Source organism: Protomyctophum parallelum (genome assembly GCF_964188405.1).
Source record: "Protomyctophum parallelum genome assembly, chromosome: 12".
Classification (NCBI taxonomy): Eukaryota; Metazoa; Chordata; class Actinopteri; order Myctophiformes; family Myctophidae; genus Protomyctophum; species Protomyctophum parallelum.
This window is the reverse complement of record NC_139712.1, coordinates 28,897,402-28,920,277: the sequence shown is the minus strand read 5'-3', so window position 1 is coordinate 28,920,277 and position 22,876 is coordinate 28,897,402. Positions and strand designations below refer to the sequence as shown.

The window sequence follows — 22,876 nt, the reverse complement described above, 5'->3', positions numbered from 1 at the left end:
AATATATTTAGCTACACAATTGGGCCAATAGGTATAGGCCTACATTTGGCCTACATTAGGGGAGCGTCAGACTCACATATGCACGTATCTTTATTTATTTATGACAACCACGGCTGTCTTCTTTTTTTCTAGCGCCTGCCGACACTTTTTTCTTTTCTCCCCCCCCCCCCCCCTTTTATTGATTGAATCCTGTATTAGCCCATCAGTTTGCAAAATACTAGCTATAATATGGTATGACTATACGATTAGTTTGCATTCTGGTCCATGTGCATTAAACACCATAATAACAATATGCATATAGGCCTATATAATATTGGCAATGGCTACAGTATCTTACAGTCTATGGAAAATATATAGCTATATGGCTAATCTATGCCTACATTGACAGTGAAGGTGAAACTATAAGAAAAACAAACTGGCCATATCCGTGCCATGAGTTACAGAATATTTGTCTATAGTTAAAGTTATTATTAATCACACACACACACACACACACACACACACACACACACACACACACACACACACGCACACGCACACGCACACGCACACACACACACACACACACACACACACACACACACACACACACACACACACACACACACACACGGCACACACTTTGTAATCGGGTGCCATTAACCAGGGCTTTCTTTTGGGGTTCAATAATGTTTTCCCTTTCTATGGTTTGTTGCTGGTGAAAACAAATAGCCATATAGAAACAATTGATGCAGCGAAACTATATGTTGAAATTTGAATGCAGAATGCGCGAAATGTCCTATCCTTTGTCTGAGTAAATGGGTCGCTTATGCAGGTTCTTTATGCTGTTCTTTATGCTGTGTAAACGTATATTGTGTATTAAGTTAATACCTAAGAAAACGAGGGTAGGCCTATGCAGTGTGCACATATGTAATGCAGTCACAGTGGCACTGCACATTATGGCATGATGATGCACCTGTCTGCTAATAGGCCTTTAATGTTGTGACAGACCGATTGCAAAGTTTTAGGCATATAGGCGATGTACACTAACGTCACAACGAAAGACTTCATGATTGATTGATTAATTGATTGATTGATTGATTGATTGATTGATTGATTGAATACTTTATTAGTCAGAAATGTAAACAGCACTCATGGTAGGCCTATACACTCAGACAGGCTATAAAAAATGATAACACGAAAGGTCCCGGCCGGCTATAAAATTAATCGCATAGAAATATCACAATAACACATGTCATCAACAAATACAAAACACTTAACACTTTGTAGCCTATAGCCTACAAAGGATAAACGGGAAAATGTCTACAGTGAATGACACCTCCCTTCTATGGGAACATTTTCCCCAACTTGATCAAACAGACGGATCAATACCGATAACAGGGTGATCTGATCACCTTATTTCCCTTCATCTGTTCCAAAGTCCATGTCTGGGCGTCGGCGAAACGAAACTTCGCTGCTCGATCAAGTCACACATCTGGATTCTGGACAAAAGATGATAGGTATAGACAGATTAGATTTAATCACTTGTCTATTAGGCCTATTCAATTACCTATAGACAAAATTAAACGACCGAATTAGTTATAGACTGACCTTGGATTGGAAATGGGCAACAGTCTACCCCCCCCCCCCCATACATATGGGAAAAGGCCCACAATGTTATTTTTCAGCGCATTGTGCCAAATTGTGGCATTGTGCCACAATTTGTGGTATAGCTTAATTATTTTATGTCTATAAATATCTTGGTGAATTGAATACGCACAGGACCTCAATGGAAATAAGCATGCAGGGCTTTCATCCTTGCATAGGCTTTAATAGCATATTTTTGTATACATTATTTATAATTGCAAACTGTCAATGAAATGTTCATTCGATAAACAAATAAAATGGTAATTTTAAGTCACGACAAATGAGTCAGGAGGACTCGTTGAGTCTTTTCTAAAATAGCTATAGTGTCTGTAGGCTTCGACTTTGTGTAGCCTATAGCACGTCACGTGGGGACTTTAAAATACCCTGCGGGCATTATATTTGAAAATCCCGGTTTAGTGGCAGAGACTTGAGACTTCTCACTAAAGAGAAAAGCATGCCATTTAAATCTCGCTGTCAGTTGTGTTAGTTCCCTGTGATGGCCGTTTTTCATAATGAAAGGAATTAGATGCGGAATCCACATCCACGTGTCAAACGCCACACGCACGATCAAATGGATCGAATCAATTAGCTTGAACGACTCAGCGTGAATACAATAACGCTGGTTTCGGCTTTTGATTGATTGAATGAAGTATTTATTAACAGTTTGCCGAATTACAGTACATTTCAAGCACAATTCAAAACAAAAACTGTTAATTGTGAGTGGACGACACCATGCAACTACTTCTGTAGCCTAAATTAAGTTAATATTGGACATGGACAGTGCCTGGGGTATAGGCCTATATAGCCAGTTGTCTGACCTGCACATAGTCTAATTTGCATACATTTATTACTTTAATTCGACTTTTATTATTAAGTATAGGTTACAGAACAAAAACCTATAGAATTTTTGTCATTTATTTTAAAACAATCAAAAGAATAATGCATCCCTGCAGCAGTAGGCTAGTATAGTGAGCCTATCATAATGGTATTGTCTTATGATCAAACAAGGACAGTGCTACTGTTGAATGGTCACAATACTCTGAATGCTGATTGTTCTGATCACAATGTTCCATTGTATTGGACAGAACTCATATATGTGGCTCCCTTCAAACTCCTTCACTCTGGGTTGAGATACCTGCCTGACACATGTGCATGCCTCTTCTGCACCCAGGAGGACTCAGGGACATCTTTGTTGGATATTACAGAAGGCTTGGACATTGGGGAAACATGTACTTAAATTTTTGGACATATTCATTTACCCCAAATCTATATCATCTTGGATCGTACATGGCCACATTGACCTGGATGTTTGCCATTTGTGGTAGATGGAAATTTGGGACAGACAACAAGGGAGAATCAAGGAACGGAGAAAGACACAAGCTTTCGGGTTTAAAGAAGCATGCATTTTCAGTGATGACGAACATTGTATGGACTGTTACTATAGTGTCACTGTCAATGCAAATGCAACAGATGCTGAACATGCCAATATATACAGTGCATGGGTTGCTGCCATGATGACACTTCTACATTCTGGATGACATGTCTAGTCGATGTGTTTGAGTATTTGATGAGGTTTCTCTGACTGGACCTCTACTTAATAATCACTTTAACCATGGCATCCCAATTTTGGTCATGTCATTATAGGTAAAAATAAATTAATACTATATATAGCTGTTGTCTGGCAGAAACCTCCTATCTCCATATTCTAACTTTTTGTGTTTTTTCGTAAATTAACGCTCTACTTGATCACACTACACACAAAAGCATCAAAAGTAGCAGATCTGCACCCTACATCTGCTTTTGATGGTTCTGAATTAGAATCCTGAAAAGTAACAGTTTTGGACATATGTGGTTTCCACCCGACAGACGACAGATGTATATATATATAAAAATGCTGATCTATATAAGCTTGCAATGTTGATTGACTAGAAAACATTTCTCAGACAATCACAATTCAATACAATTCAAAGGTACCGGTATATGTTGCCAAAGCAAGTGTCAAAAAACAGAATTCAAACATAGCCTATGTACAGTATTGTGTTATGCAGAGCTATGTCACATTGCAACGTTATATACATGTTATATACATGTTACCGGTAAAGCTTTTTTGAGATGGGAAAACAAAGGGGAGTATAATAGCAAAGCCTGCATGCATTGCCTTGACCTTTGTCCTTCGGTGATGATGAAGTATACTGTATTCCAGAGTTTCGTCAGTCACAACAACGCCATCCCCCATTCACTTTCCTTACAGTGGTTCATCAGTGTATTGTTTCATATACTTGGCCATGGAAAGTGTGAGGAGAGGACATACTCTTGTCTGCAGGTGGATGTGTTGCTGTCAACAGCCAGAGCAATATTTCATTGTATTGTATTATATTGTATTGTATGGGCACAGCAGGCTGACATCAAGAGATACTTTATCTATCTGTCAAAAGCTGAGAGACCATTCTATGCACTTGGCTTGTGCCCCCGGTCCCGCTCCTCCCTCCCTCCCATCCAATCCTAATCAGGTGCCATTTCACAGACACTATACTGCAGTCTCAGGCCCAGAGTGCTATAGCACCCACACTGTAAACAGGGCCCTGCCCGGCCCTATACGTGAGGGGGATTACATGCACCCCCTGTGGTAGACAAACTTTAATGTAGTCTCATTAGTGGCACTGTAATGAGGATGAACCTCTCAGAGTAGATAACACCTTCTCAGACTCACAACCCAGACTTCAAACACAGATTGCCTTACTTACAGCATGGCCCAAGCCTCTGTGATCTGTCATTTTTGAGCTACAGTTCCAAAATGAATTTGTGTGTGTGTGTGTGTGTGTGTGTGTGTGTGTGTGTGTGTGTGTGTGTGTGTGTGTGTGTGTGCGCGCGCGCGTGCGTGTGTGTGTGTGTGTGTGTGTGTGAAATTCTAATACATTATGTACAGTAGTCTACTGTTGACAAAAGTTTAATTCAATCATTTTAAAGCAGTGGCCACCCACAATAATCATATTTAAACTGGGAACAATCCACTTTGATAAGCACTTTTGGCCAAAGTTTCAACAGTTGTTATAGTATAGTTTGTTATACATGTTCTTTTCTTTTTTTAAGGTATTAAAAGGTCTTAAAAGTCCTTAAATTGTCATCTGGGGAACCCCCAAAATCAACCCGCATGTACAGGTTAACCATTGCTGTATTCTATATAGTTATTTCAGGGCATGAATATTCCTATGACTGTGACCTCTGAGTGATACTACCTATTGTTTTATTCATATTTTGTTATTTCTGCATTGCTGAGCTCAGCTCTGAGACACTCTAATGAAGTAAAACTCCACTCATGCTGGAAAAACTATTCTTTGCAAATTGGGAATTGTATTCTAAACACTATCCCCTGATAAGGGCCCTTATCTGCAGAATAGGATACATTTCCCCCTAAAACGTCTTGTATTATTGTCCAGACAACAGAGGCTACTGGTCACAGCAGGATATTCATTACATCCAATGCAGCACCAGTCAGTTCCTTGTAGCATAATTGCCTAAGTCATTAGTCTTATTTTTTGCTAAATTCACATCTCTGCCTAACTATACTCTCCTAACACTGCTGCTTCATTGTGCCATATTGCCGAAGCTATGTCCTCAGCCTATGCTTATTACATTCCGAAATCTTAGGCAGAAATATCTTTTGTCTTACGTCGTATGGCTGCCCCCCCCCCCCCCCCCCCCCCCCCCACACACACACACACACACACACACACTTTGGAATTAATCACTGCCCCTCCTATCATTACTGTCAGTCTGTCTGTCCATTTTTTAACCCCAGTGTAATTAGCCCTAATTATTAGCTTATTAGCTAAAACCATGCTGTATAGCAGCCCCTCAGACCTGTGAGACACTCTGGTATCAGCATGTGTCTGTCTTTGAACGTCTGACTCATGCCCAACCCATACCAATCTGGTCCCGGTCTGACAATGTTTGATTTGTTTAATTAGATAGTGTGAACTGGTTAGACTCAGACATTCGATCAGGGGTCTTCAACGTTGTTCAGGTCAAGGACCCCTTAGATGAGAGATAGATGATGCAGGGACCCCCACCACCACCACACAAATTGTGTTGCAGATTAAAAAAATTATAGATTTCATAACTTCACTGACTACCAGTGTTTTTGTTCATTTCAGATTCCACTTAAACTAATACTTTGACCTTTGACTCTGTACTTGGTTTTCTCCTTTTCCCTCTACACGCTTTGCCGCACTGCAAGGCGTTAACTTATAGAGCTTCTATTTTTGTCTAAGATGGATGCTAGGGTTCTAAGTGGTTAATGTAATGTGCGCTATAGCAACTGAGGACCCCCCTAGGGGTCCCGGACCCCCTGTTGAAGACGCCTGCATTGTATTATTTGGAGCACAAATCATGATACAATTCTCAACCTGGTGAATGCTAACACATCGTTTTAGTCTTAGTGAAGGATTATTTCCATAAATGTGATTGATAAGGGAAAAATGCATTCATTCAATTTACCCATTACTTTACAGGTTGTTTCGTTTGTACTCAAGTCCCATACAAATTCAATGGCTCTATGGACTTCAGTCTTGAAATATGAGATGTCTCAAAATTCAGAATTTGCTTGCTCTATGCTCTTGATGCTAGTCCTGAGACTTGATAGAAATTCAAAAGGATCTGCTGCTTTGAAGATAAGCACTGTAGCTCTGCCATAAACAATGATTGTGCTTTTTCTTTCCTGTGACGTGATTTATTCAAAGTATTATGCTGTAAGGATTTGGGCTGGCTTTTCCTGGCAGGGCCGGCTGTGTATGTATCCCCCCTTCTTCTCGTGTGTAGTATGGCTACTTGAGATTTAGGAATATGCTCACAGGAACCACGTCCACAGCCCCTTTGCCCAACCACCAAGTTATTATGGCTCTTGAATTTGTATTGTTTTTGTAATAAACCACTTCACAAACACTGTAAGTGATTTTACATTGTGTACTTCACATCTCTGCAAGTAAATGGCAAAGACAAAATAAGTTTGTAAGTTCTCATGATAGTCCATGAAATTGAGAAATCACATTTTGATTTCAGAAATGAGGAAGGCTCTCATGTCTTATGTAAATTGTAATATTTGTATTAGTTGCACAGGCTTACCGAACTAGCATGGCAGTGGAAATTACGTGAACAATAGCAGTCTTGTGCACGCACACACACACACACACACACACACGCTTCCTTTGATAAAATTCTGTTATAAAAGCAGAAATTCTATGGTGGCGTCCTTTAAGACAATATGTGTGTAAAATGGCAAGTTATTTATAGTGAGTGTGCCATTTCAACTTCAAAAAATAACTTTGAACTGGTACGATAGGGAACCTATGTATTACTTTGGTAATGGCTGAGTCCGTATGGATCAAAAGGGCCCAGTCGATGAAACCAACTGCCTCAAATAAGCATCCTTTTAAAACCTGAAGTTAGGTACTGTTGACAATTTTAATTTAATGGAAATATATCCATCATGTATTCAATAGTTATTTCAGATGCATGAATATTCCTATATCTGTGACCTCTGAGCATACCAATTGTTTTCATTCATGTCTGTTATTTTGCATTGTTGAGCCCAGACACTAAATAATGTAATGTAAAACTCCATTAGAGCACTTTGGAAACCTTGTATTTGTCAAATGTGCTATATAAATAAAGTGTATTGGATTGGATAATTACTTGACAAAACAATATTTTTAATTGGTTCGAAGAGGAATTTTGGAATTGTACAAGCAATCCTTGTGGAATGCCTCATAGTGGAACGATGGAAACAATCATAATTTTGTTACAAAGCCTTAAAACAAAGGTTGCACAATAGCATTTTGTAATAGCATTTTCAAACTCAGTATGTAATAAGCGTTCCGCTGTAGCATAACAGGGCAAACTAGTTAAGCGTATGCCTCTGATTGTATTCCAAGAGGGGGTACGAATCGTTTGAACGTCCAGAGGCCAGGATACAGCTGCCTATGACTAATTTCAAACTCCCCTTCTAGGCCGAGGCAACCCATTTCACATGTAACAACACATCACCAGGCATCTGTTTCCTGTTTTCATTCTTTGAGTTATCTTATTTTCCTTATTTCCCCTCACCTGTTGCTGGCCACGTTCCTTCCATCATGTTTATGAATTGATATGTCCGTCTGAGGTTGGCGAGCAACGATACATTCATGAGTGTCTTCAAACATATCGTTAGCCTATTGAGCTAGCTATTTAAGTGACATATGTTGTTTTATGTATATATACTTTTATTGCTCCTAGTGTTGATTTTTTGAAGCCCTCATGGCTTTTTCTCCTTTTAGCATTATTGTTATCGCACTGGTGTACTTTTTACAAACCACCAAGTATTCAATCAATCGATCAATAAAACATATTAATCTAAAATGTTTAATGGATAGTTTACCCTTATATTAATACGATGAAGTATAATCAAGTTAACAGAACTATTTTCTGAACGTGGTAGAAAACAATTCAACATTTTAGATTTTATTGAGACAACAATACAATTTGAACATATTCTGTATGAAAAACTCATTTGTCTTATACTTTGCCATGACAGTAAATACTGTACATCAGTGGTGTAACGTTTCGTAGTTTAAGAATTGTAATAGCTAAGCAGTTTCTCATCGGTGGGTTTCAGAATCTTCTTCTCCGTCATGTTGACGACCCAGCCCGGACGGAGGCCAAAGAATATTTGTCTGACATCCTTCCTAGCGGCGAGCAAGTGATACAGTTCATCCTTTGAAATGTCTGGTAAAGTGTATCCGTACTTCTGTGCCAGGGCGAGCCGGGCCTGCTGGATCTCCTCCGGGTCTGCCAGGTAACCCCGATTGGCAGCGTCTCTGTAGTACGGGACCATGTCTTCCCCCGGGTACATTCGCTTTGGAATGGGCTTCCCTTGTAGGAAGAACGGGACGGGTTTGATAAGAACCGCTGAAAAAAAAGAAGGAAAAAAAAGAAATTATTTATTTATATATATATATATATATATATATATATATATATATATACACACACACACACACACACACGTTCTGTTTCCTAAACAATTAGCACAATTATGATGTTTTGGTATAGCCATACAGCCGACCAGTTGAATAAATTGCATATTGAGTCTTTAGCCTTTGCTTTTCATGAAATAGGTATATTAGGGATTTATGGAACATTAAACATGTATTCTATTGCTAGTTTAATAGTTTGACCACTTCAAATACTAAATACTTAAAATAACTGAAAATAATTCTACAAGCTTACAAGGCGTCATAGCGGGATGCCCTGTAAGCTTGTTGAACGGTATTCTTTGTGCGTGACATGCTTCTATAGGCCATGCTGTCTTCCATGGAATATTTCAAAATGAGTTGAAAAACTTGAAATAGCAACAAAATACAACTATTCAATATGAAAAAGTATGGAATGCATGAGTCTGTGTGTCATTGTTTACCAAGACTAATAGGATCATAGAAGCCAGTGGTGACGACGCCTCCATTTCTCTCAATAGCAGCGATGGCTCCTTCAGACGCTCGCTGAACCTCGATGTTGATTTTTGCTGCAAAAATGTCCGCACCCTGGTACAAAAAACAAGCAAGCAAAACACAGGCATTTTTCATATTGCAGTGTGGAGGAGAGATAATTATTAAGTCAAACATCATCTGCAATAGAAAAGTTGGTCAGAAAGCTGAGAACATTGTTATGTGGCGCCACCTACTGGACTAGTACACTACACATTCTAGATTAAAAAACCACTGGACTGATTTGTTGTTCGTTATTCCTGCTGTTAATCACTGGGATTCTTTTTTCTTTTCTTCCAAAAAGAAAAGAAGGAATATTGAAATTGCATAGGTGTAGACTACTGAACAATTGCAAAGAAAAGGAGCAACGGTTGCATGCTAAAATCCTCAGAGTTTACATATAGTTAAATCTAATATTTTATACGTACAATCCTGTCCTGTTGTGTAAGAAGCGTCTAAGTGTTGCTGTACGGGTGGCGAAAATAAAAGAAGCGCTGTCTAGCCTAAAATGATATTCTACATGAAGGTAAAGGAGCTTTATATGACTATTTTCAGTGTTGTGTAGCCGATTATTTCCTGTCAGCTCATTTACCAAAGATACATTTCCTGTGACTTCGAAAACATAGTTTATCGCAATAAAACAAATTGTGTTGGCATGGAAACCTGGTTTCCACTTTAAGTGTAAACTACAATGTCAGCCCGCCTACTCCAAAACTGTATCCAGCCATTTCCACACGTACATGGATGCATTGCACACATAATTATATATGATTATGGCAAATAATCACAGAATGTCACTGCACTGAGAGACATGTAGCTGCTCTATACATCTCCTTACAACAGTGGTTTGCCGGATTTTGCCGTTTGTGCTGCTAAATAACAGCATAAAACCGCCATTACCCTTTTCATGTCACGCACCCCCTAGAAGGCGTTTGCGCACCACAAGGGGTGCACGCACTACAGTTTGGGAACCCCTGGGCTAGATCATGAATAAAATAAAAAGTTATACCCCTATTCGTTGAGGGTGGGTGTCCCCTGTCCCTTTACATTATGCAATATATATTATGAGATGTAATAGGATCAGGTTCAGCTTAGTTCAGTCAGTTACCTCATCAACAAGTTGCACTCCAAAGTCCCTCTTCAGAGGCTGAATAGTCACTCCTCTGGCATTGACCAGCTGCGTCAGGTCAATAGGCTGCGTAGGGTCAACCCTTCCAAGGTCAATTAGGTACTGCAGCCGTTTCAGCGACAGGGGCGGGTACTGTGCACGGTGGCTGAGGAAAAGCAAAGTATCAAATCAGCAACAATGACTTGGCGTCTAATTTCAGTTGAAGACTTAAACTTTAGTTTACAGACTTGAACGGTAGCTTTTTGTACTATTTGAAAATCAGGATCCACAGAATCGGATCCAGTCCGGGTTTTCGTCCTAATAACAATAACAAAATCAACAGGAAGTTGACCTATTTTATTATATTTTATTTTTTAGGGTTTGTGACATCCTATAAGTGTCCATCAAGTGTCTTTGAGAGCAAGTTTCATCACGGCAAGGTAACTACACAACCCCGAACTTCTACCAAAGTGTTCTTGCCCTGTAAGAAATTAAGACAAAATCTCACCTGTGCCCTTTGTTGTATTCATATTTGGGGATGACCAGATAAAACGGAGTCTGGCCACCCTCGAATCCCAGGCGGGGGCGGTTGCCTCTCTGTCGCTGACCTTTGTGACCCCGTCCGCTTCTGTTCCCACCGTACTGACCCCTGCCTCGCTTTTTCTCCTGGAATCATCATTAAACATCAACGTTATTACAATGTAGGAATAGATCTCACTACTTTTAGATTCAAATTCAAAAGTATCAATAGTAGCAGATCAACAAGCTCAAAAGCATCACTTCGAGCTGCATTTTCCAGATTGTGGATTGTGCTACTTTTGATGCTTTTGTGTGACACTGGCTGTAGTATAATCAAGTATAGGGCGTTCATGCGTTTATGAAAAAACACAAAAGGTTAAAATACAGAGATACGGTTTCTGCCCGACAGCAAAGATATGTGATCTGATTTATGTGAGGGCAGGAGACTGAGTGGAGGAAACTCGGGGTCCAGCAGAGCCACACATCCTACTGTTCAGGCGCCCACTGCCTTAGCCTGGCTTATTAGCCAGGCTACCACTGCCTAGCCCTAACTCATACCTGCCAACCCTCCTGCGTTTTGCAGGAGACTCCTTTTATTTGACAATTTCTCCTGCGGTTAGGGGATTTCAACCTTTTTGTGTGGTCTACCCGGTCAAACTTCTCTCTCATCAATGAGAGAGTGGGAATGTTACTATTATGTCTGGATAAACTCCAGTCCCACATACAGTGTACACATACACTTTAAATTGTAATTTGAATGCAATTATAAAGAGAGTCATTCGTTATTATTAAAGATGGCTCTTTCATTGCTTCAGTCAAATCAAATTCTGTGGGCCTACTTCTGCTGTACTTTTAGCTTTGTATGGATCATGTTAGTAAAGCAGTATGATCAAACTCCCCAAATCCACCAGAATACTGGAAATTACATCTACTTTGCGACAAATTTTCGGGGGAGGGGGGGAGACCCCCAACTCCAAATTAACTTTTTGTTTGAACATTGAGTTTATAGATCAGCTCTTTTCACGCTAACATTAGCAGCACAGTCCATTTCATGCTGAATGGATCATGTGGGACATTTTCAGACTTACATGTTTTTTGGACCCGGGTTCAGGCCGCAGGTTATTTAACGCTATGCGAGGCAGGTTCTGCAAAATCTCCAGAGCTTTACCACCAGGTTTCTTGGTCAAAGACATGCTGTTTCGTCTGAATTCCTCTGTCTTCACTCAGTCTCACATGTCAAATGTCTCTGGAAAACAAACCAAGGGCACCACGGTCACGTGATTTCCGTGTACGGATGTGATGCAAATTGACTGGCTGGCGGATCACTTCAAAGTAAAAGAATGCAGTTTACTCTTATGACATCGTGGTTCCTGCGGCGCCTTGCCATTTTGTATGCTAAAACAATGATCACGTCATAATCCCGTAATGATTATGGGGTATTTTATGAGATTATGAGGTCACGATGAGTCAACTATCCATATTAGGTATACGGTGTTGTCCTTTTATCAGATTTATGATTATGAATAATGAATATGCTATTATGTATCAGCCAGATCCATATTTTGAGTTCTAAATTAGTTCAAAATATTGGTCCCAACAATCCAACTTCCGTCCATGATGTCACAGCGTGGCTGGCATTGCAACAGTAGAATTTTAGATGGTACAAAAAAGGGAGTAAATTAGAACCCGGCAACTACCGCCCTATTTCTATTCTAAGCTCCATCTCGAAAGTGATGGAAAAAATGAACAGGTTGAAAAGTATCTTGCCACTAATAAATTGCTGTACGATTTCCAATCTGGTTTCAGAACATCCCACTCCACTCCACTGACACATGCCTCCTCTATTTGAGCGACCACATCAAACACGAGGTGGACGCTGTAAAATACTGCGGCATGGTCATGCTGGACCTCCAAAAGGCTTTTGACACCGTGAACCACTCCATACTGGTTAACAAGCTTAAAGCTATTGGTTTTGATAGCACATCAGTGAGCTGGATGCAATCCTACCTGGAGGGGAGAGAACAGATGGTGGAGGTGAACGGAACACTCTCCCCTCCCCTCCCAGTGAGCTGTGGCGTCCCACAAGGAAGCATACTAGGACCTTTACTGTTCCTAATATATGTTAATGACATGACATCAGCTTGTGACTGCAACTTGTTCCTGTTCGCAGATGACTCAGCACTGCTGGTCTCGGACAGGAACAAACTGCAGGTTGAAAAGACCCTCAGCTCTGAACTCGGTAGAATCTGCACCTGGCTCGCTGATAACAAACTATCCTTACACCTGGGAAAAACTGAATCCATTCTCTTCGGATCAAATAGTAATCTCAGCAAGGCAGATGGCTTCTTGGTTAGAGTGGGTGACAATATTATCACACGAAAAGATCAAATTACCTACCTAGGTTCCATCCTGGAGGCCAATCTTTCCGGTGATAAAATGGCCACCAACGTAATCAAAAAAGTAAATCAAAGAACAAGATTCCTTTACAGGATCTCCTCACTGGTCAGCAAAAACACCTTGAAGACCTTAACAGGAGCCCTCGTACAAGGTTTCTTTGACTATGCATCCACCTCTTGGTACCACAGCACCTCAAAGGCCCTTAAAACAAGGCTCCAGACCTCCCAAAACAAACTGGTCAGGCTCCTACTTGGCCTCACCCCCCGAACCCACCTCACCCCTGCCCACTTTGACAGGCTGGGATGGCTTAGGGTCGACGACAGAGTACAGCATCTTGCAATGGGTCTGGTCCACAAGATTCGTTACACCAAGATACCCATGTACCTGTCTAAATACTTCCTTAATGTAAACGAAGTCCACACCCACAACACCAGAGGGAGTGCAACAAACCATGTACAACCCAGATTCGGCACAAACAAGGGACTAAATTATTTTCGCTCCTATGCCACCAAAATGTGGAACGCCCTACCTACAGTCATTAAGACATGTGAATCCCTTGACTCCTTCAAAACCGCTCTCAAAGGGCACCTACCGATGGCTGCAATTCGAAACTGGCCTCTGTAAAATCTGAATCCCCCCCCCCCCATTTCCCCTCACTGTATCTTTTCCCTTTTTGCTTCCTATATGATGAATTCCTGTTCTGTTCTTTAGCTACATAGAAATGTCTATTTGTATGTCTCTAAATGTTTTGATGAATTGAACAATGTGGACCCTGTTGTAAACAAGTGTAATGCTTAATTGGGTCGTCCACTCACAGTTAACAGTCTTTGTATTGAGTTTGTGCTTGAAATGTACTGTAAATTCTGCAAACTGTTAATAAATATTTCAATCAATCAATCAATCAATCAATCAAAAAAACTAACTCTGTTCCATAGCCTTAAGGCTATGGAACAGAGTTAGATGGTAACCTGCATGGCCATGGCTGTTTTTGGAATGGATGGCGATGTATCATGTAAGACGTATTAATAAATCTATTGTTTTTATTAGAGCCATTAGTCAAACATTTTAATTATCCATCCAACTGGATGGAATTATAAGGACAAACAATCCAATTGACTGTCTCGTTGCGCACACTCCGAAGCCTTAGTGACGATCATGAATGTATGTTATTGTTCTGGTCATTGTAGCACTTTTTGTCAAGTTAATAGGCCTATATACTCATAGATACCCTTAATATTTCATTTAATTGTCATAAGTAATGTATGCTACTGCCACGTTTAAGTTATGCCCGTAGAGTTATTATACAAGAACGAAGGTTATGTTTCGCTGACTGTCAAGCTTGCTTATTAAGCGTTGAAGATTTGATGTCAGTAAACCTGTCTGACTGACAGTTCAATGAGCCAATGTTCGCTCAGCAAAACGCCCCGCTATCAGTGTTGCCAAGTCTGCTAATTATACGCGACTTTGCGCTTATTTGTTTATGTAAAGTTCTCAAACGTTTTCATGTCAAGGACGGACCCCTTCAAATTAAACTACTTGGCCACAGATGACAGATCTGAAAATATTTTGTGCCAGGGACCAGGCACGTGCAGAAGGGGGGGCTTTGGGCGCTTGTAATACAGGTGTGACCCAGCCAACTCTCTAGCATAATGGTCTAATCAGTAGACTATGGATCCTGCTGCTGCCCTGGGTTTTTTTTGCAGATAAAGTATAGTGTTAGACCATGACAGCGGGGTGCTGTCAAGTTGCCGTGTCAAGCGTTGCGAAGTTCGTTTAAGCCGACTCAGCCCCGTCCCCCAAGTTAATGCCAACACTGAGTAATATTTATTTCCCACCATGGAGATGGAGTAACCTCTCGTCAGTGTCACCAGACTATCCACCTCTGAGGATAGTCTGGCAAGATGGGCAGTGTCGGTAGTGCCGTAGTGGCGAGGCGTTACCATGTCTAGAGACGGACGTAGTATTCAATTCACGTGTGCCAGCCTCCCTCTGGCACCCCCGTGGTGCCGGGCCTGCGCCATTAGCATTAAATCTTGTCCGAGAGTCCCTCGAGGGACCCCATACATATACAATTTGTGTATTAAAATATTTCAAAAAACATGAATTAGACTGTACGTTGATCTACAATCGTGTAGCTCGTGTAGATCTGCTTTCCGATGCAAATTATGTTAAAGTTCCCTTTTTTCGAACTGAATTTTGGAGCAGTATGGGTTGGCACCCCAGCCTGTGTCTTCCGTGAGGAAGAAGCCCAACAAATCCATGGTGAGGCCTTTAGGTGGGCCATTCAAGCCTCAAGCGGAGCCTGCGGCACCACCAAGGGCAAGGTGGCGGAACCGTTGCGACTTGAGAATCCACCATTCCTGAATAAAGTGCCTGGTGCTGGGAGTCTGGTGCAACGCACAGGGCCTGACCTGGTGAGAGCAGGAGTGGACCTGGTGAGACGTAGGAGGGGCCCGGACAGGAGTCAACCCACAGAGCCTAGTCCTTCCACACGCCAGAATGGTACTTCCCAGTCCCGGCAGAGTAGTTCAGGAGGAACGGATTGTGTGGCCCTGGTTTTTCCCTAATGGGACTGATCGAGGGTAGCTACTGGGATGTAAGTCGGGACTTGATCACCCCGGCTGGGTCACCTGAGTGAGGGGTATGATGTTGGGAGACCCGAAACCCAGATGACCTTGGGATACATCACTGAGGATACGTCCCAGGTGCATCCATGTATGTATGTATTTTGTCATCAAAGTGTTTTATTGATTTTACAATAAATCACACGCGTCCAGTGGAGCCCTGTAGTAACCCTTGACAAACTGGCACTGCACACCTTATTAGTAACTTGATAATGATATTGATGAAGTACATCAAGACTTTAAGGAACAGGTCTGGCTATGAGACAGCCGGCTCAGGAGGTAGAGCAGGTCGTCCAATGGTCCCTGGGTCGGTGGTTTGAGCGGCGGATCGAGTTTGTCATCATCTCTCTTATCATGACATGGTGACTCGCTGTACGGCTGTAGTGCGTGTGTGTGTGTGTGTGTGTGTGTGTGTGTGTGTGTGCGTGCGCTGCTGTCCTAAATAACTAATTTTTAGGGGTTAGACTCGAGCATTGTAAAAAATAAATAAATAAATAAATAAATAAATAAAAAAACATTCGCCCCTCCTGGGGTCAAGTTCAAGCTATGCCCATGAGTCTTAGTGCTTTTTCTGGTTTTATCCTCATAGTAGATTTTATATTGACCTGTACTTTTCTTTGAAAAGTTTTTTTCTACAAAAACTGTTAATAATACAATGTTCAATCAATCAAAAGTCAAGAGCTGATCATGTGGCCTATCGCCTGTCGCTTATTTTGGGCTTGTTTTGATAGAACCTGGCAACACTGCCCGCTATCCAGTCATGTTGCAAACGTGGGCAGGACTTCTAAAGTGTGTCACTGACTGTCGACCGCTACTACGGTTGCGTGCAAGTGGGGGTAACAAATGTGTTTATTTTCAACAGAATTCAACTTCCAAAAGACTGATCATTATTAACAGTCGCCACCGAAACAGTCATGTATTAATTTTCTTTTGTGTGCTTTTCTTTTAAAGCCTTCATTCTTCATTCTTCATTCTTGCATGGAACAGCAACCAAGCCAAGGGCGATAGAAAGTGACTTGGTTTGTGAGTGTGACTGACATTGTGTCAGGAGGAATAACGTTTGTATTGAACAGTATTATTGTGTTGTTATTTTACATGTCAGCTGCCTGAGCGCTGTGCTGTATGTGTGGCAACAATATGTCAGTGCCCCTACCTGCCATCGTGCCTGCCGCGCGGAAAGCCACTGCAGCGGTGAGTTGAGTGCCAAAACACACTACAAAAAAACAGAACTACAGTGGTGATTGACACATTAGATTTAGCTGTAAAGTTAGAGCTTTACAATAACTGTTTATTACAATAACAAATAGCTTATTGCCTATAACCCCTTTCGGAACCCTCTGTTAGCTTTTTTGAATTTTGGACGTCGCTACCCTAGGGTCCCTCATAGCTTATTCCACCCTCCTTGGCTATAGGATGCAGATTTACAGACTCTCTGTTCACGGAGAGTGTTGGTGAGTAGCCGCAATTTGCAACTCTAGATTTTTTTGCAATGGGTTGAATCTAGAGTTGCAACAAGCTCCATCCACTTCCTATTCATCATTTTTGGTTTGTGATCTGCTTGTCTTAAATGACGTTAAACTCACCAACATTGCAGCTGCAGTCCAAGCTTGAATTATCCTCTTTCAATCTGCCAAGTTTGTTTTTCATAAAAATTCCCCGTAGACATGTTATGAGCTACTTTCTGTCCAAAATATTCCAAGAGTGACATTCCGAGCCAGCCATTTTGTATTTTTGCAACGTGCCGTAAAACAAGATGTGAGGGGGAGCGCTTGTTTAATAGAAGGCTGTGCGTGATGGGGTGTCGCACTGCGTCGGCCTCTTCTTTGGGTGTCTTACCTGCGCAGGTAAGATTCTATTAAACAATGTCTACGGGGGATTTTTATGAAAAACAAGCTTGGCAGATTGAAAGAGGATAATTCAAGCTTGGACTGCAGCTGCAATGTTGGTGAGTTTAACGTCATTTAAGACAAGCAGATCACAAACCAAAAATGATGAATAGGAAGTGGATGGAGCTTGTTGCAACTCTAGATTCAACCCATTGTAAAAAAAATCTAGAGTTGCAAATTGCGGCTAGTTGGTGAGATGTTTCAAAGATGCATATATGTTTTTATAATCGTCATGGGGGCCCGCCCCTCCTCCCCATTATAAACAGAAGAGCATGTTTAAATGCCATGGTTGCACTGAGTCATCTGGTAGGCTACTCCTTTTCATTGTGAACAAGTAGCCTAAGCAGAGTACAGGAGTAGCCTACTGTATGCATACCCTACCTGGCAGGGGAAAACAAGATTAGCATTTGAATGCCTGATCTGCATGTGTACAAGGGGACAGGCAACGCGGCCCACGAACGCGAACAGGTGCGGCACGACCTGGCGCTGTACAAACGGGACGAACCGACTATAGGCGAATATACTATTCAGGTCTAATTCCTCATTGGGGCTCGAGCCCCGCCACCCCCACGGAGTCTACGTCACTGCATACAACAGCTTTAGGAGACCGCCGCAACGTGTGCGAAGCGGTGTTAACCGCCGTTAAGTATTTTTAATCTTTTTTTAAAGTTTTGCTTCGCTGAAATTCTCTCTCCTCTCTCTTGACTTCCTTGTTGACTTCCCATTGTACCACCTCCCGAGCGGCGACTGGCTAGCTGCACGTCCTAGTTACTGCCTCTGATTGGCCAACCACGTACATGCAGGATGTTTATAATGCTAGTGTTGCAAATTGCGGCAAGGTCTGCATCATGGATCAGCACTGAGCACCTTGTTCACCATGATGGACTGGCCCCCATGGACCATGATGTTTGCAGATGACATTGTGTTCTGTAGTGAGAGCAGTGAGCAGGTAGAGGAAAATCTAGCGAGGTGGAGATATGCCCTGGAATTTTGGAAAGGAGAGGAATGAAGGTTAGCCGCAGAAAGACAGAATACATGTGTGTGAATGAGAGGAAGTGGAACAGTAGGTTACAGGGAGTAGATGTGAAGAAGGTGGAAGGGTCAACATTTCAGAGCAATGGAGAGTGTGGAAAAGAGGTGAAGAAACGAGGTTGGAATGGAGGGGAGAGAATTAAGTGTCAGGTGTGATGGGAACTAAAATGAGAAGAACAATATAATGGTGTGTAAAAACAATGTTGCCATCATGGATGAGGACAATTTGCCACAGACATATTTGATCGGACATATTGATGACGTCTGACCTACTGTCACATACTTTATCTGTAGATACAGTATCTTATTTGTTTTATTTAACCGATTTCTATCTTTTTCCCTTCTGCTCTCACTCTACCTCTTTCCTCTCACAAAATACTACACAAAAATATTTGTTTCTGACCTTTATTATTATTCTCTAAAACAGGTGATATTCCTCCATGGTCTCGGTGACAGTGGGTATGTTTGCTCCTCCTCATCTTTACAAAGAATTCTTAAAATCATTCATAATTAAACAAGGATTTAATTTGTTTTAATTTTGTTTGAATCCTAGCTTTGGCTGGGCAGATGCTTTTGCCGGCATCAGGTTACCACATGTGAAATACATCTGTCCACATGCGTAAGTATCAGCAATTGGTGTCTGTAGGCCCTATATATTATTATGCATTTTGCAATGAAATCTCATCTGCTGTTAAAGAAGTGAGCAAACTGTCATTTTCTTTTCCTTTCATGGATTACACAGTCCGAAGATGCCTGTGTCCATTAATATGAGAATGTCCATGCCTTCTTGGTAAGAACCTTTGGTTTATGTTTAACTTCTGCAAGCAAGGTTGAGGGTTTTGCAGTAGTAGGATACTCACACATTTGTTTTGAATATTTCACAGGTTTGACATATATTCACTGAACTCAGAAGTAGACGAAGACGAGATTGGCATTAAAAGGGCATCAGAGAACGGTATGTGTGTAAGATTTATAGAACTGTTATGATTTTTCTGAATGCGGGTCAAGTTATATACAGAACTTGTCTAATTTAAAAACTGGCATTTCATCTCTTCACACAGTCAAAGCCATGATAGACCAAGAGGTGAAGAATGGAATACCCTCGCACAGAATACTGCTAGGTGGATTTTCACAGGTAATGCATTGCATTTAGGTTAGACATTTTCATTGCAAGCTTTCAGTCTATTGACCTTCTTCAGACATGAGGAGGGCGCTAGGGGAATGTACAGTATATGTATTTTATTTGCAAGCGTTTGCTTGTCTATGCAGGGTGGTGCGCTGTCTCTGTACACGGCTCTGACCACTCACCAGAAGGTGGCAGGCGTGGTGGGTCTGAGCTGCTGGCTCCCTCTCAGGAAATCCTTCCCACAGGTACGGTGGCATGGGGGGGGGGGGGTGGTTTAAGCAGCCTGTTATGTGCCAGTTGCTCTTTACGATCATGTTTTAATACCAACCAGAGAGATCTCTGTTACTTGTGAAATTGGCATAGGCCTCGCTGTAAAATGATCAGGTTTTCCCTGATCAAGGTTTAATCTATAATAATCCAATGATGATAATCCCTAATCGTTTCTATTCTCAGGCATGTGCCAATGGTGTTAACAGAGACATGCACCTCCTGCAATGCCACGGAGACGCCGACCCCCTGGTTCCCCTTTTCTACGGCACTCAGACCACCGACAAGATGAAGAGCCTCATCAATCCGGAAAATGTCTCCTTCAAGAAGTATCGGGGACTGGCTCACAATGCCTGCGCAGAGGTCTGTAAAAACAAGTCTCGAGTCTAATAAAGCCCTGTTGGCTACACCAAATAAGACCTCAACCCTAATTTATACTTGGTGCCATTGTGCTCAGTAGCTCACAACACGTGCTTGTAGACCTGCTATTAACCGCAGCAACTAAGTATAACTCAGGCTTAAGTGGTGTGAACCGCCCTGCAAATGTGCAAACAAATAATGATCATTATTAATTATTAGTGCTATAATAGGAAAGGTATATTGACTGAAAGATTGACACATATTGTAAACGATCGCAAAAGCTGTGCAAAAGTGACCTTTTAAAAGTAGCATAATTCCAAAAAGCTTCAAATTTCCTTTTGGCCCAAGGGTGGCGCTAGAGGAAAGGCTGTGGGGGTAACCGAACACAGTGGAGTTTCATGACATATCTTGTGTTGACATTTTGGATTGAGGATGGTTTCAAGAGGAACGGTGATGGGGTCTCTCATATGTTTAGGGCTCATCCTCGTGACCAAGAGTTCAAAACATTTAATAATCCCTATATAATCAGATCATATTTTGAAATCCTACGATATATTTTGTGATCCTGGACCAAACGATCCAACTACATTTTGTCCCAGTACTTCAAAGAAATTCAGGATAGAATCGTCTTGATCCATTTCAAGATGACCAGATCCTGAATGTCAGTGTTTTCATATTGGGATTAGGATATTAAGAGGAACATAGAAAGGCAGTATAGACAATTAGAGGCATTACTTACCCACTTAAACCCTGAATATTTGTTTGTATGACAATAAAAAAAACACAGTTACACAGTATGATTTTGAGGGACCATGGAAGTGCTCAGCAAGTTGCATGGCAATGCATGACTCACTCGTGTTTGAACAATGCTTTGTACTGCAGATGTATGAAATATTCTGCACAAATACAGTACATATTTAACCTCTAGCACATCTATCTTATGCCCCCCACAGGAAATATTGGATATCAAGAAATTCATAGAAAAACATCTTCCCCCCATCACTGAGAACCTGTGAGTTGCTGTGCACCTATACAGGACCACCATTAGTTCTTTCTAGGAACGCCTCAACTCCAGTGACGCTCCATAGACCTACTGCGGTGTGGAACCACAGACCGACCTCACCTTGACTTGAATCCATAAACTTCGCTGCTACTGATACACAGGGCTATCTCTGGCCACGGACTGGCCCGGAAGAGGCATGACTGAAATTACACTGTCATCCAGATGGGAGTCTCCACACAATTGTCAGTGTTACATTAGAGCAGGGGTTCTCAACCTGTGGATCGGGACCCCTGACATGATTTTGGGGGGGTCCTCAGGTGACAGTGAAGTGACAATTTGAGGACTTTTATTTAAGACCTTTTTAATACCTGAAAAAAGAGAAGAAACAAAAACCATTGTGTCAATCAATCTGTGGAACCGAGTCCAAACAAAATGGCATGCCTCAACTCCTATAATTCCAAGTGCTTGTTATGGTGGGGGGTCCCCTGTTCAAATATGATTATTTTAGGCAGTCCTCAGTTCAAATATGATTATTTTGGGGGGTTCCAAGTTCAAACATGATTATTTTGGGAAGTCCTCAGTTCAAATATCTTTGATTGTTTTGGAGGGTTCCCAGTTCAATTATGATTATTTGGGGGGTCCAGGTCGCGGCCTGAAAAGGTTGAGAACCAATGCATTAGTAACGTTAGTATCCATTGCTATAGCGGTGTGTTTCTGAGAAAAGCCATCTCCTGCAGGAACCCAATTGTATTGGGAAAAATTAGGGCTATAGTTAAGGTTTACAGTATTACCGGCTATGTTGATATCTCACAATAAATGAATTGTTGTTAAGTTATGTTGACTGAAAAGATATTTCATCATTTGCACAGTCTGAAGAGGAACATTATTTCATGACCCATACAAATATGTAATAATATGTAATCGGCAGTATATACGCAAGTTAAAAGTTGTGTGTTACTGACCAAATTGACCTCTTCTCCTCGAATATTCATGTCACACATTAGCAAAAGTAACGCAACATATGTTACATCTGTGCTTTATTTAATTTGTGAGAATTTAAATAGCTATTTCACACAAATTAATCATAAATATACAAATATATCAGTGGTCTTAGTTATTATCAGTTTAATCATACCTGTTTCTTTGTAAATTAAATATGACTAACATCACATTATTTATATACACGCAGGCAAGATCTATTTTAAGGTATCAGCCCCATTAGTTGTAAAAACTACATTGTCTTTGAGAAGAGCTTAAAGCACCAGTATTGTTTGAATTCATAGTGACAAGGTTCACGGCTGAAGGTGTGGAGTGTAAAAGATCTAATGCCAAGGCACTTTCCTCCTTCTTTAGTTAATATTAAAATTAAGCCTATTGTCTACAAGAGCTCAATATGCATTGAGGCTGATGA

The 22,876-nt window shown here is 41.2% G+C and overlaps 2 protein-coding genes across 4 annotated transcripts; one reads left to right on the top strand and one right to left on the bottom strand.

Annotated features, from left to right (window-relative positions):
* Nucleotides 1–8,125: 8,125 nt before the first annotated feature.
* mrpl15 (mitochondrial ribosomal protein L15) lies at nt 8,126–17,121 on the bottom strand. Its single transcript, XM_083778057.1, has 6 exons — nt 16,945–17,121; nt 11,859–12,016; nt 10,760–10,917; nt 10,252–10,417; nt 9,077–9,200; nt 8,126–8,568 (listed from the first exon to the last, which is right to left on the bottom strand). Exons 2-6 carry the CDS (start codon nt 11,961–11,963, stop codon nt 8,231–8,233), a joined length of 891 nt encoding a protein of 296 aa, XP_083634183.1. The 5' UTR covers nt 11,964–12,016; nt 16,945–17,121; the 3' UTR covers nt 8,126–8,230.
* Nucleotides 14,158–22,291, top strand: LOC310867892 (acyl-protein thioesterase 1-like). 3 transcript variants are annotated; one of them, XM_083778060.1, is made up of 10 exons: nt 14,158–14,179; nt 16,894–16,982; nt 19,137–19,168; nt 19,263–19,328; nt 19,452–19,499; nt 19,594–19,664; nt 19,771–19,844; nt 19,979–20,080; nt 20,289–20,465; nt 21,416–22,291. In XM_083778060.1, exons 2-10 carry the CDS (start codon nt 16,914–16,916, stop codon nt 21,476–21,478), a joined length of 702 nt encoding a protein of 233 aa, XP_083634186.1. In that variant the 5' UTR covers nt 14,158–14,179; nt 16,894–16,913; the 3' UTR covers nt 21,479–22,291. The 3 variants fall into 3 exon arrangements, with proteins under 3 accessions (XP_083634186.1, XP_083634184.1, XP_083634185.1); XM_083778058.1 differs by lacking the exon at nt 14,158–14,179 and adding an exon at nt 16,568–16,627; XM_083778059.1 differs by lacking the exon at nt 14,158–14,179 and having other exon boundaries at nt 16,645–16,982.
* Nucleotides 22,292–22,876: the final 585 nt, after the last annotated feature.

Coding starts and splice junctions, on each gene's coding strand:
- LOC310867892 (XM_083778060.1), top strand. CDS start 16,914: ATGTGTGGCAACAATATGTCAGTGCCCCTACCTGCCATCGTGCCTGCC. Junction 19,500..19,593: donor AGAATGTCCATGCCTTCTTG/GTAAGAACCTTT, acceptor AATATTTCACAG/GTTTGACATATATTCACTGA. Junction 20,466..21,415: donor CTCACAATGCCTGCGCAGAG/GTCTGTAAAAAC, acceptor TGCCCCCCACAG/GAAATATTGGATATCAAGAA.
- mrpl15 (XM_083778057.1), bottom strand. CDS start 11,963: ATGTCTTTGACCAAGAAACCTGGTGGTAAAGCTCTGGAGATTTTGCAG. Junction 10,418..10,759: donor GAATACAACAAAGGGCACAG/GTGAGATTTTGT, acceptor GCTTTTCCTCAG/CCACCGTGCACAGTACCCGC. Junction 8,569..9,076: donor CTATGATCCTATTAGTCTTG/GTAAACAATGAC, acceptor CTTTTTTTTCAG/CGGTTCTTATCAAACCCGTC.